Source organism: Callithrix jacchus, chromosome 22 (assembly GCF_049354715.1).
Source record: "Callithrix jacchus isolate 240 chromosome 22, calJac240_pri, whole genome shotgun sequence".
NCBI lineage: Eukaryota > Metazoa > Chordata > Mammalia > Primates > Cebidae > Callithrix > Callithrix jacchus.
Genome location: NC_133523.1, coordinates 14,079,631 through 14,092,633, shown reverse-complemented (window position 1 = coordinate 14,092,633; position 13,003 = coordinate 14,079,631). Strand labels below are relative to the sequence as shown.

Sequence of the window (13,003 nt, the reverse complement as noted above, 5' to 3'; positions counted from 1 at the left end):
ACAGGGTCAAGACACCCTTCTCTTCCCCCAGGGAAGGTCAGGAGAACAGCCTCAGCTCAGGCCCAGGTGGAAGTGGCAGGGCGAGTTGAGGAGATGCTGGTGTGGTTTTTTTCCTCAAATACCTGAATCTGTCTTAGGCACCTGGGCCCAGTAGTGTCTCCCTCCTTCCCACTGCAGAAATTGCCATGGAGCATTTTGTGAAGAAGGTGGAGGCAGCCCATTGTGCAGCCTGCGACCTCTTCATTCCCATGCAGTTTGGCATCATCCAGAAGCACCTGAAGACCATGGATCATAACCGTAACCGCAGGGTGAGTAGCCACAGTGCTCTCCCTCTGTCCTGTGGGTAGACTGAGTGAGACCTCTGAGAAGGTTGTGCAGTTAGAACCTCTGCCTGCCCATGAGGAACTGCAGTGGAGGCAGGAGCAGGTGGATGTGGACATTTCTAGCTCGGTGCAGGCAGCGCAGCTACAGAGAGAAGGGTGGGAGATAGGGACTCTGCCTGGAAGAAGGTGATATATTCTGTGGGACCTCCATGTGCATAGGGGCCAGCGCCAGATTAGGTTCAGAAACCAAATGGAGGTGATACAGTGTAAGTGTTGCTGGAGGAGGGAGTTGGGCTTGAGGCTTAAAGAGCTGCACTGATGGCTGGGTGCGGTGGCTCACGCCTATAATCCCAGCACTTTGGGAGGCCGAGGCGGGTGGATCACGAGGTCAAGAGATCGAGACCCTCTTGGTCAACATGGTGAAACCCCATCTCTACTAAAAATACAAAAAATTAGCCTAGCATGGTAGCGCATGCCTGTAGTCCCAGCTACTTGGGAGGCTGAGGCAGGGGAATTGCTTGAACCCAGGAGGTGGAGGCTGCGGTGAGCTGAGATCGCGCCATTGCACTCCAGCCTGGGTAACAAGAGCAAAACTCCGTCTCAAAAAAAAAAAAAAAGAGCTGCACTGAGAGGCCTGGGCTTTTTCTTGTAACCAGTGAAGTTTCAAGTGTGGGATTAACAGGATAAGAGTTGGTATTGAACTAGAGACTTCAGGCCTGCACCTGGGTGGGTGGTGGGGGCCAAGGAGGAGCTGCTGCAGTCTCCAGATGAGAAGAGACCTCACCTTGGGAGTGAAGGACAGAAGAGCAGTTGAAGGAAAGGAGCCAGAGGTCAGCATGTGGGTGTGACCAGGAGCCTGTGGTGACTCTGGTTTCTGACTTGGGGAACCGGGAGGACAGTAGTGTTGCCGAGACTGCCGCAGACGAGGGAGCAGTGGGGAAATACGTTGTGGGGCAAGGAGAACATATGGCAAGAGAATGAGCAAATTCTTCTCATTTTCCAGTGTAGCCTCAATGCCTAGCACACAAGCCAGAGTAGGTGTCTTTTGTTTGAATGGATGGCATGCTGGGTTGGAGGTGGGGGTGAAGGGGCTGTGTATCAGGGAAAAGCAAAGAGGCCCAGGACCAGGTCTGGGCCAAAGAGGGGCTTGGCTGTCTTCACCCCCGAGAAGAGTGATGGGGTTTATGAGCAGATGTTAGCATCCAAGGTGAGTGTGGGAAGCAGCATTTCTCCACCTTTTTCCATGCTCATCACAATGCCTCTCTAGTCTTTTTCATTGTGATGATTCTGAACAGTGGACAGAGTCTCAGGAGTCTCTCTGGCTTGGGTAGTTGCAGAGACTCAGAATTTGGAAATGCCACCAAGAGGTCTGGGAAGATAAGGAAATTGTCAGTTGGCTTTGGGAACAGAGAAGCTTTAGGGAACTTGCCAAGAACAGATTCTTGTGCTGGGAACTAGTAGGGGTTAGAGAGAAGATTGCAGAGGATGGAAACTATATATAATTAATAAAAGTTGGAAAATCCAGGGGAAGTGATAGTTAGCAAAATGCAAACTAAAAATTGATCCTAAAAGAAGTTAAAAAAAAAAACAAAACACCATAGCAGCTCATAATCATAGAGGGGTTTGGAAGGATGATAAAAGATATTTGGAAGGCATCAGAAGTCATTGGTTTATAGAACTAATTTGAATACAGTTTAAATACTGTATTTTTTTAGAATTCCAGACTATAGAGATGAAAAGAAAGCTTCTAATTATTATCGTTATCTTTGATAACAGCTTTACTGAGATATAATCACATACTGTACAATTCACCCATTCAAGTATACAATTCAGTAGTCTTAGGGCTGGGTGCAATGGCTCATGCCTGTAATCCCAGCACTTTGGGAGGCCAAGGCAGGAGGATCGCTTAAGGCCAAGAGTTCAAGTTTACAGTAAGTTACGATTGCACCACCACAGTCCAGCCTGGGGGACAGAGCAAGACCATCTCAAACAAACGGAAAAACCAATTCATCAGTTTTTCATGTATTCACAGAATTTTGCAGTCATCAACCAGTCAATTGCAGAATATTTTCATCATCTCAAAAAGAAACCCTTTAGCTATCAGCCCCCCAACCTCTTGTCCTCCTATAGCCTTAGACAGCTACTAATCTCACTCTCTCTATTTGCTTATTCTAGACACTGCTATAAACAGAATCACATAACGTGGTCTTCTGTGATTGGCTTCTTTCACTGAGCATGATGTTTTCGGGGTTCAACCACATTGTAGCGTGTATCAGAGCTTCATTCCTTCATATGGCTTCGTATTATTCCATCGTATAGATAGATATGCCACATTTTGTTTATCCATTCATCTTTTTGAGCATTTGGGTTGTTTCCACCTTTTGGCTATCATGAATAATGCTCTTAGAAACATCGTGCAAGTTTTTATGTGGACGTATGTTTTCATTTCTCTTGAGTATATAACTAGGACTGAAATGTCTGGATCAAATAGTAACACTTTAACCTGTTGCGGGAAATGCCAGACAATTTTCCAAAGTGACTGCACTATTTTACATTTCCACCAGCAATCTGTAAGGGTTCCGATTTTTTCACATACTCACCAACACTTATTTTCTGACTTTTTGATCTAGTCATCCTCGTGGGTGAGAAGTGGTATCATTGTGGTTTTGATTTTCGTAGCCCTGATGACTAATGGCATCTTTTCATGGGCTGGTTGGCCATTTTTGTATCTTTGGAGAAATGTCTATTCAAATTCTTTGTGCATTTTTAAATTGTGTTGTCTTTTTGATTTATTAGTTCTTTATTCTATATACAAGTCCCATATTTGATATGATTTGCAAATATTTTCTCCCATTCTGTGGGTTTTTTCACCTTCTTGATGTATCCTTTGTAGCACAATAGTTTAATTTTCATAAAGTCCAATTTATTTTTCTTTCATTGCTTATGCTTTGGGTGTCATAACTAAGAATCTATTGATAAATCCTGGGTCACAAAGATTTGCTCATATGTTTTCTTCTAAGAATTTTATGGTTTTAGCTTTTACAGTTAGGTCTTTGTTCCATTTGAGTTCATTTATTTATATGGTATAAGTTAAGGGTCTAACTTTATTTTTTGCATCTAGATATTAAGTTGTTCCATCACCATTTGAAAAAGAAATGAAAGAGACTGTTTTTCCCCATCGAAGGACCTTGGCATCTTTGTTGAAAGTTAGTTAACCATAGCCATGTAGGTTTACTCTCAATTCTATTCCACTGTTCTGTACATCTGTTTTTATACCAGTTTGTACTGTAGCTTTGTTACTACTAGACTTTGAAACCAGGAAATTCGAGCACTTCAACTTTATTCTTCTTTTTCAAGATTGTTTTGGTTATTCTGTGCTCCTTGGATTTCAATGTAAGTTTTAGGATCAGCTTATCAGTTTCTCCAAAGAAGCCAGCTGGTATTCTGATAGGATTGTGTGTGATTTCTAGATCAGTTTGGTGAGTATTGCCATCTTTACAATATTAAGTCTTCTAATCCATGAATATGGGATGTCTTTTTGTTTACTGAGATCTCCTTTAACTTCTTTCATTTGTTTTGTAGTTTTCAGAATATAAACTTTGTTCTTTATTGTTGTTAAAATTATTTATAAGTATTTTATTTCTGTTTCTATTATAAATGGAATTGTTTTCTTAGTGCTTTTGGATGTTTTTTTTTGGCATGTGTTTAAAAATACCATTTTTTTTTTCAAATAGGGTCTTACTCTGTTGCCCAGATTGGAGTGCAGTGGTACCATCATGACTCAGTGCAGCCTCTAACCTCCTGGGCTCAGGTAATCCTCCTTCCTCAGCCTCCCTAGTAGCGGGAACTACAGGCATGTGCCACTATGCTCAGCTACTTTTGGTATTTTTTGTAGAGATAGGGTTTCACCATGTTGCCCAGGCTGGTCTCAAACTCCTGGGCTCAAGCAGTCCTCCTGCCTCAGCTTCCCAAAGTATTGGGATTACAGGTGTGAGCCACTGTGCTCAGCCAATATATTGATATTATATCCTACAACCTCACTGAACTATTCATTTTTACTGTTTAATAATTTTAATAATATTTAAACTATGGCTGGGCATTGAGGCTCATATCTGTAATCCTAACACGAGGAGGTAGAGGTGGGAGGATCACTTGAGCCCAGGAGTTTAAGACCAGCATGGGCAACATAGTGAGACCCTCTCTGTACAAAAGAAACAAGTTAGCCAGGTGTGGCGGCAAGTGCCTATAGTCCCCACTACACAGGAGGTTGAGGTAAGAAGATGGCTTAAGCCTACGAGGTTGAGGCTGCATGGAGCTATGATCATACCACTGCACTCCAGCATGAGTGACAGAGCAAGACCCTGTCTCTAAAAAATAAAAACATAAAATAATGTTTATCAGTTCTAATAGCTTTTAGTGGATTTCTTAGGGGTTTCTTTGTACAACATGAGTCATCTGCAAATAGAGTTAGTTTTGCTTTTTCCTTTTCAATCTAGATGCATTTTATTTCTTTTTCTTACCTAACTGCCCTGGCAAGCACCTCCAATACAGCATTGAATAGAAGTGTGAAAATGGATGTCCTCGTCTTCTTTCTGATCTTATAGGGAAAGTACCAGTCTTTACCATTTGTATGATGTCAGCTGTAGGTTTTTCATAGGTGCCCTTGATTGAATTGAGGAAGTTCCCATCTAGTCCTGTTTTATTAAATGTTTTATCTTAAAATGGTGTTGGATTTTGTCAAATGCCTTTTCTCCCTCTTTTGAGATGATCATGTGGCTTTTGTCTTTCTGTTGTTACAGTATGTTACATTATTTTATTTGGATATAAACCACCCTTGCATCCCTGGGATATATCCTGCTTGGTCACAGTATGTAATTATTTTTATAAATTAGTTGTGCTGGTATTTTGTTGAGAATTTTTGCATCTCTATTCATAAAAGATAATAGTCTAGGTTTTTGCTGATACAGTTTTCTGGTTTGGGTATCAGGTTAATTAATACTGGCCTCATACAGTTATCATTTTTCTTCTTTTTCTGGTTTCTTGGAAGAGTTGTGAAGAACTAGTATACTAGTATTAATTCTTCAAGTGCTTGGTAGAATTTGCCTGTGAAGCCATCTGGGCCTGGCTTTTGTTAAGTAGCTTTTTTTTTTTTTGAGACAAGGTCTCACTGTCACTTAGGTTGGAATGCAGCAGTGTACTCTCGGCTCACTGCAACTTCCACCTCTCAGGCTCAGGCAGTCCTCCCATCTCAGCCTCCCAGGTCAGCCTCCCAAGTAGCTGGGACATAAAGGCATGTGTGTCGCCATGCCTGGCTAGTTTTGGTAGTTTTTTGTAGAGATGGGGTTTTGTCATGTTACCCAGACTGGTATCAAATTCCTGGACTCAAGCAAATCTGCCTGCCTTGGCCTCCCAAAGTGCTGGGATTACAAGCATGAGCCACTGCGGCCAGTCAGTTAACTAGCTTTTCTTTTTATTATTACTAATCAGTCTCCACTTGTTATAGGGTATATTCAGATATTCTGGGTTTTTTTAGACATCTTAGTTTTAGTAATTTGTGTCTGTCTAGAAAGTTTCCTATTTTACCTTTTAAAAAAAAAATAAAGACAGGGTCTTGCCACTATAGGTATGAGCCACAGTGTCCCTCTGAGAAGTCAGCTTTTACCCTTATTGGGGTTTCCTTGTGATGATTTGTCTCTGTCTTGCTGCTTTCAAGATTTTTCCTTTGTCTTTGACTCTCGGCATTTTTATTATATCTTTTTGGGCATCTCTCTGTGTTTATTCTACATGGAGTTTGTTGAGCTTCTTTGATGTACAGATTACAGTTTTCATTAACCTTCGGAAGCTTTCAGCCATTGTTTCTTCAAGTGTTGTTTTTCCTACTCCTTTATCTCATTACTCTTCTGATGCTTATTACCCGTATGTTGGGTCTCTTAATGGTGTGCCATGGTTGTCTGAGACTGTTCATTTTTCCTCACTTTTTTCTCTCTGTTCTACAGATTGTGTAATCTCTTTTGATCCACAGGTTCAGTAATTCATTTCAAATCTATTGCTGAGTCCTTCAAATGGATTTTTCGTGTCAGTTATTGTACATTTCAGCTCTAAGATTTTAACATATTATAATTTCTACCTCTGTGTTTAAATTGTTTCATGAGACAGTGGCATACCTTCTACCTGAGTTTTCTTTAAACATATTTATAATGCTAGTTTGAAATCTTTGTTGAAGTTGACATCTGGTCACTGTAACAGGAAGTTTCTATTGTCTGCTTTTTTTAATTTGGGCCTGGGTCAGAGTTTCCTTTGGATGTCTCATAATTTTTGATTGTTAACTAGACATCTTAGATAATTCGTTGTGGCAGCTCTGGGCACTGATCCCGCACCCACCCTCCCAGCGTCTTATTACTGTGTTTGCCTATCTATTTGTTTAGTGAGTAGCCAGATTGTTTTAGTGAGGTCTCTTTCATCCTCACACAGTATGAAACTGGTGATGTGTCTTGGAGGGAGGAAGCCATGGGCTTGCTCTTTTTTTCCTAGGCTATACTCAGCTGTTAAACTCTACCAATTGCTGGCTGATTCCTTTATTGTTTTCAACAATATTTTGGGGCATAGATTGCTGCCCAAAGCTGATCCAATTAAATTTGGGCTCCTTTATAGGGATGGCTTCTTGTTGTTGTTGTTTCTCCCCCGAGACAAAGTCTTGCTCTGTCGCCTAGGCTGGTGTGCAGTGGCACAATCTCGGCTCACTGCAACATCTGCCTCACCGGTTCAAGCAGTTCTCCTGCCTCAGCCTCCTTAGTAACAGGAATTACAGGCACATACCACCATGCCTGGCTAACTTTTGTATTCTTAGTAGAGATAAGAGTTTCACCATGTTGGCCAGACTGGTCTCAAACTCTTGACCTCATGATCTGGCCGCCTCAGCCTCTCAAAGTGCTTGACCTCGTGATCTGGCCACCTCAGCCTTTCAAAGTGCTGGGATTACAGGCATGAGCCACTGCGCCCAGCCCTACAGGGATGGTTTTTGAGGTTGTTTTAGATTTATTCGGAACCCAGGGAGGCCGTTTTAGCTGTTTTACTGGTCTTGGTCCTCTTTGGTAACCTAGTTGGCCTGTGGGTTAGCTAATACCACTATCAAATCTATGGGTCTTTCTTTTTTATGACTGTGTAGTAGGAAAAAAGAACAAAGCTATCAGTGTCCTTTTAATTTTTTTTCTCCCTGGTCTCCATTGTTTTTAAGAAAGTCTCTAGTCTTGCACTTCCCAACACTCTTGCCAATGAAGTCAGTTCCTTTGAGAAGAGATTGGGAGTTGACTGATTTAAGGATCTTTTCTCACTCTGGGCAGAATCTCTGAGCCAAGGCTCTGCGGATGGGAGACAATGGAGTGCCTCTCTTTGAGTGACTGCCACTTTAGGAGAGACATAAGAGGAGGTACAGTGGGCTGTAGCCTCTGCTTGGTTTGCCTTTCCTGGCATGGGACCTCGGTTTTATGAACAAGCCAGAAGTATGTGAGCCCAGAGGAGTCAGAGGCAGGAGAATCGCTTGAACCAGGAGGCAGAGGTTACAGTGAGCCGAGATCGCGCCAGTGCACTCCAGCCTGGGTGACAGAGCAAGATTCCATCTCAAAAAAAAAAAAGAAACAAAAAAAAACAAATGCTGAACCAGCAAAATGTTCTTAGAATTAATAAAATTTGGTAAGGGGATAGGATTCAAGATAGCATAGAAAAAGTAGTAGTGTGTCTCCATTTTAGTACTAACCAGTTAGAAATTTAAATGGAAAAACAAAAAGAGAGACTTAAATAAACTACACAATGTATAAAATAGCTAAGAATACAGATTTAAGAAGAAAGACTTGAGGGTTGGGCACGGTGGCTTATGTCTGTAATCCCAGAACTTTGGGAGGCTGAGGTGGGTGGGTGAAACCTTTCTCCACTAAAAATACAAAAAATCAGCTGGGCGTGGTGGCTGGTGCCTGCAATCCCAGCTACTCAGGAGGCTGAGACGGGAGAATCACTGAAACCGGGGAGGCACGGGTTGCAGTGAGCCAAGATCTCGCCATTGCACTCTAGCCTAGGCAACAAGAGTGAAATTCCATCTTAAAAAAAAAGAAAGAGTTGAGATCTTTAAGAACTACAAATACTCCAAGAATATGAAATAAGATCTTAATGAATGGAGGAATATTCTGTGTTCTTAAATGGGAGATTTAATAGTAAAAGAAAACAAAAAACAGTTCTCTCCAAATTAATATAGACAGCACATTTCCAGTCAAAATCTAGGTCGGGGAGGGGGACCCAATGAAATGAAGTGAAATTATTTTAAAGTTTTACATTGTAGAATTCAGTCTAACAATAGTTGAGAGACTTGATTTAGAAAATATTAAAACTTGTCAGCCATGGTGGCCTCCCAGCACTTTGGGAGGCCACTGGGAGGCCAACGCAGGTGGATCATGAGGTAAAGAATGTAAGACCAGTCTTACCAACATGATGAAACCCTGTCTCTACTAAAAATACAAAAGTTAGTCGGGTGTGGTGGCATGCTCCTGTAGTCCTAGTTACTTGGGTGGCTGAGGCTGAGAATTGCTTGAACCCAGGAGGCAGAGGTTACAGAGAGCCAAGATCACACCTTTGCAGTGAAGCCTGGGCGACAGGGCGAGACTTCATCTCAAAGAAAAAAAAAAAAAACTTACTACAAAGTTACTGCAATTAAAAACCAAAGGTGATATTAACACGGTAATGAAACAGTAGAACCAGTATGGAGAGACTAGCAACAGGGCCCAGTATGTTACAGACTTAGTAATTTGTTAAAGTTGGTATAGATATCTGAAACCTTCGGGCTAGATGCTTCAGAATTAATTTTTGGGTTTCAGAAAGCCAATATGCAAGGCTGGGCACAGTGGCCGACACCTGTAATCGCAGCACTTTGGGAGGCTGAGGTGGGAGAATTGCTTGAGCCCAGTAGTTCCTGACCACCTTGGACAACATAGTTAGACCTCGTCTCTACAAAAAATAAAAAAGTTACCCAAGCATGTGGTGAGTGCCTGTAGTCCCAGCTACTCAAGAGGTTAGGGTGGGAAGATCACTTGAGCCCAGGAGTTTGAGGCTGCAGTGAGCTGTGATCACACAACAGCAGTGCAGCGTGGACAACAGAGTGAGACTCCCATCTCTAAAATAAAATAAAAAGAAAGACAATATGGTATGAACACTAACCTCTCCAATAGGATGTGGGGGAAGTGCCTTGTAGTTGAATTATCAATAATTCTTCATGTGACTTATATGAATGGAATAAATAAAAATGTAATATCCGTTCATATTTAGCCACCAAATGGATGTTGGGGGAAAACTTGTTTTCTAGAGCCTTTGGACTTCCAATTTATAGTTAAGCAACTGTAGACCTATATTCCAATTTGGTAGGTTTGTTTTGTACATTTCTGGAAAAGAAAATTTCGGACCCTCTACCTCGTAACATACGCTTAAGTTCATCCCTCATCTGAAAATCTGAAATCCAAAACCTTTTGTTTGTTTGTTTTAAAGAGATAGAGTCGGCCAGGCGCGGTAGCTCAAGCCTGTAATCCCAGCACTTTGGGAGGCCAAGGCGGGTGGATCATGAGGTCAAGAGATCGAGACCATCCTGGTCAACATGGTGAAACTCCGTCTCTACTAAAAATACAAACAATTAGCTGGGCATGGTGGCGTGTGCCTGTAATCCCAGCTACTCAGGAGGCTGAGGCAGGAGAATTGCGTGAACCCAGGAGGTGGAGGTTGTGGTGAGCCGAGATCATGCTATTGCACTCCAGCCTGGGTAACAAGAGCAAAACTCTGTCAAAAAAAAAAAAAAAAATCTGACATTTTTAGCACAGACATGACAAAGTAAATGCTCATTAGGACATTTCAGATTTTGGGTTTTTGGAGTAGGGATGCTCAACTGGTAAGTATAATGCAGATATTCCAACATCTGAAACATTTCTGGTCATAAGCTCTTTGGATAAGGGATACTCAATCTGTATCAAATTCCAGAAAATTTGGTTGGACCTGGTGGCTCACACCTATAATCCTAGCACTTTGGGAGGCTGAGATGGGTGGAGTGCCTGAGCTCAGGAACTCAAGACCAGCCTGGGCAACATAGGAAAACCCTGTATCTACTAAAAATACAAAAAAAATTAGGTGGGTTTGGTGGTGCAGGCCTGTAGTCCCAGCTACTCAGGAGGATGAGGCATGTGAGTTGCTTAAACCTGGGAGGTGGAGATTGCAGTATCTGAAATCGTGCCCCTGCACTCCAGCCTGGGTGACAGAGCAAAACTCTGTCTAAAAAATAAATAAATAAATAAAACCAGGATCAGAAAATATTTACAAGATTCTGAACTCTGGGTAGGTGGTCCAGTGTGCAAATCGGAACACTCAGTTGCCTGTGGGCAAGGAAATGCCATAGGAGGCAGCAGCATACATTCTTCTTTCATCCACAGCAAAAATACCCAGCAATGATAACACCCAGTGCTGATGGGCAGACAGGAGGACCAGTTCATTGTTTTAACACTGGTGGAAGAAGCATTCCTGGCAAATGTTTTGCAGTTAATTGGCCGCTATTACTTTGAAACCATACCTGGTTAGAATTAAAAGCACCAGCATGGAAGTATACAGTTTATTCTGGTGTTGCTGCGTTATTGTAGAGAAAATCTGGAAACAACATAAATTGGCCTCAGTTGGGAGAATTAATGGTATGGTCATCTGGGCATCTAGACCCAGGAGGACAAAGTGTTGGCAAGTGCGAAAGTTGCCAACGGTCTTGAGGAACGGTCTATAGTAGTATTCTAATTGTGTATCTTTAGTTTGTCATGAGCATGTACGATGTCTGTTAATATTTTCCTCCAGTAGTAGAGAAAAACGTGCTAAGAAAAAAAAATGAAGATGGAGAGAGTAGAAACAGCAAGTGCGAAGGCTTTCTGAAACATGTAAATGGAGTGGGCGGGACTCAACAGGCTCTCCCACCGCGCCAAAAATACCCTCTTTTCATCTTATGGCTTTGATAAGGACGAAAGTGAGATTTGCCTGTACTCCCACCATGAGGAAATGGCCTAGCATACTGACGGAAATCCTTCCAGACAAAATGGCTCTTGCATGCTATGCCCACAGTACTATATTACACACCTCTCTTGTGCCAGTGGAGAGATGAGCCCGATTTAACGGGCTGCAATGCTGTACTTTTGAATGTATGATGTATTTAACTTCTTCTGCACTGAAGAACATTTAGGTGTTTCCCCGTTTTTCGCCACTACAATCAGTGTGCACACATGTCTCCAATTCTTAAATTTAGGATTGTTCTGGGAAGGGATTAATGAGAGATTTTTACTTTTCAAACATTCTGTGAAATAAAAAAATAATGGAAATAGTTGATCCTCCCACCAGCAGAGAAGTGTCTCTAACCTTGCATGACTGGGAAGAATTTTTCATTCTTGGAATTCTGTGGGTTAAAAAGACGTTTCATTAAATATCTGTTCCTGCTTTTATATCCTCCCCGTTGGCCCCAAAGTGCTCCTTGCCTGTTAGCCTAGTTGTCTCCTTGATACGGGTTTTGCACCTTTGGCTCTTAGTTTGATTTGTTCGCTGCTTACAGCTTTTTTGTAAGCAAACCAGAATTCTGTAATACAGCCATAAAGACATACAGAGATCTATAGATCTGTATTTTTAATCACCTACAGTAATTGTGTGGAAGGAGAGGGAATTTGAACAAAGATCAGATAGATCGTGGTTCCCTGCTTGTAGAATGGCCCTTCGTTGGTAGGGCTGCGCCCCAGGTGTAAGTGCGTGGGTGTGGGGGCGGGGGTGGTCCCTCTGAGCTGGCAGGGTGGGGGTGGGGGAATTACAGGTCACCTAGAGCAGCCTCTCCAGCCCCTTCTGCCCTGCCTGCAGCTCATGATGGAGCAGTCCAAGAAGTCCTCGCTCATGGTGGCCCGCAGCATCCTCAACAACAAGCTCATCAGCAAGAAGCTGGAGCGCTATCTGAAGGTGAGCCGCTGGTCCCGCGCTGGCCCTGACCCCAGGCCAGTCCCCGCCTGTGCTCCCTCGTTCAGTGTCCGCGCCCCTCCCTGCAGGGAGAGAACCCTTTCACCGACAGCCCCGAGGAGGAGAAGGAGCAGGAGGAGGCTGAGGGGTGCGCCCCGGACGAGGGGGCGCAGGGCGAAGCGGCAGGGGTCTCGGAGGGTGCAGAGGGCGCGCCGGCGCAGCCCCCCGTTCCCCCAGAGCCGGCCCCAGTGGCCGCGTCGCCACCACCACCGCCGCCCCCAGAGGAGGAGGAGGAAGGTGCCGTGCCCCTGCTGGGAGGGGCGCTGCAGCGCCAGATCCGCGGCATCCCGGGTCTCGACGTGGAGGACGACGAGGAGGGCGGCGGGGTTGCCCCGTGACCTGAGCTCGGGGCGGGCGGGGCCCGTGGGGCCGAAGCTGGAAACCAATCCTAATAAAGTTTTCCATCCCATCTCCAGCTTTCTCGGTGACTGCCTCGCCGGCGGGGCGGGGCAGGGCGGGACTGGGCTCGGGCAGAGAAGCTGGATGCGCATGCGCAGGGGCTGGGCCCTCTGGCACAGCAGCCGCACCACAACTCCCGATACGCTACGGATGCGGATTCTGAGGAGCCCGAAAGGCCAGATGGGACGGCGGGGGCGGGCCTTTTTGAAGACCTGCCAATAGGAGCGCGC

At 43.8% G+C, this 13,003-nt stretch overlaps 1 protein-coding gene across 5 annotated transcripts in view; it reads left to right on the top strand.

Moving 5' to 3' along the window:
• AKAP8L (A-kinase anchoring protein 8 like) overlaps positions 1-12,783 on the top strand; it is a 31,718-nt gene extending 18,935 nt beyond the window's left edge. For 2 of the 5 annotated variants that reach the window (XM_008987439.6, XM_002761844.7), the window contains 3 exons: positions 178-308; positions 12,222-12,317; positions 12,404-12,783. In XM_008987439.6, the coding sequence (XP_008985687.1) occupies positions 178-308; positions 12,222-12,317; positions 12,404-12,712 (536 nt within the window). In that variant the 3' untranslated portion in view covers positions 12,713-12,783. Of the gene's footprint in view, positions 1-177; positions 309-2,498; positions 4,135-9,184; positions 9,348-10,777; positions 11,716-12,221; positions 12,318-12,403 lie in introns of those variants that run through there. The other 3 variants (XR_013530730.1, XR_013530731.1, XM_017967424.4) reach the window with 3 other exon arrangements.
• The last annotated feature ends 220 nt before the right edge of the window (positions 12,784-13,003 follow it).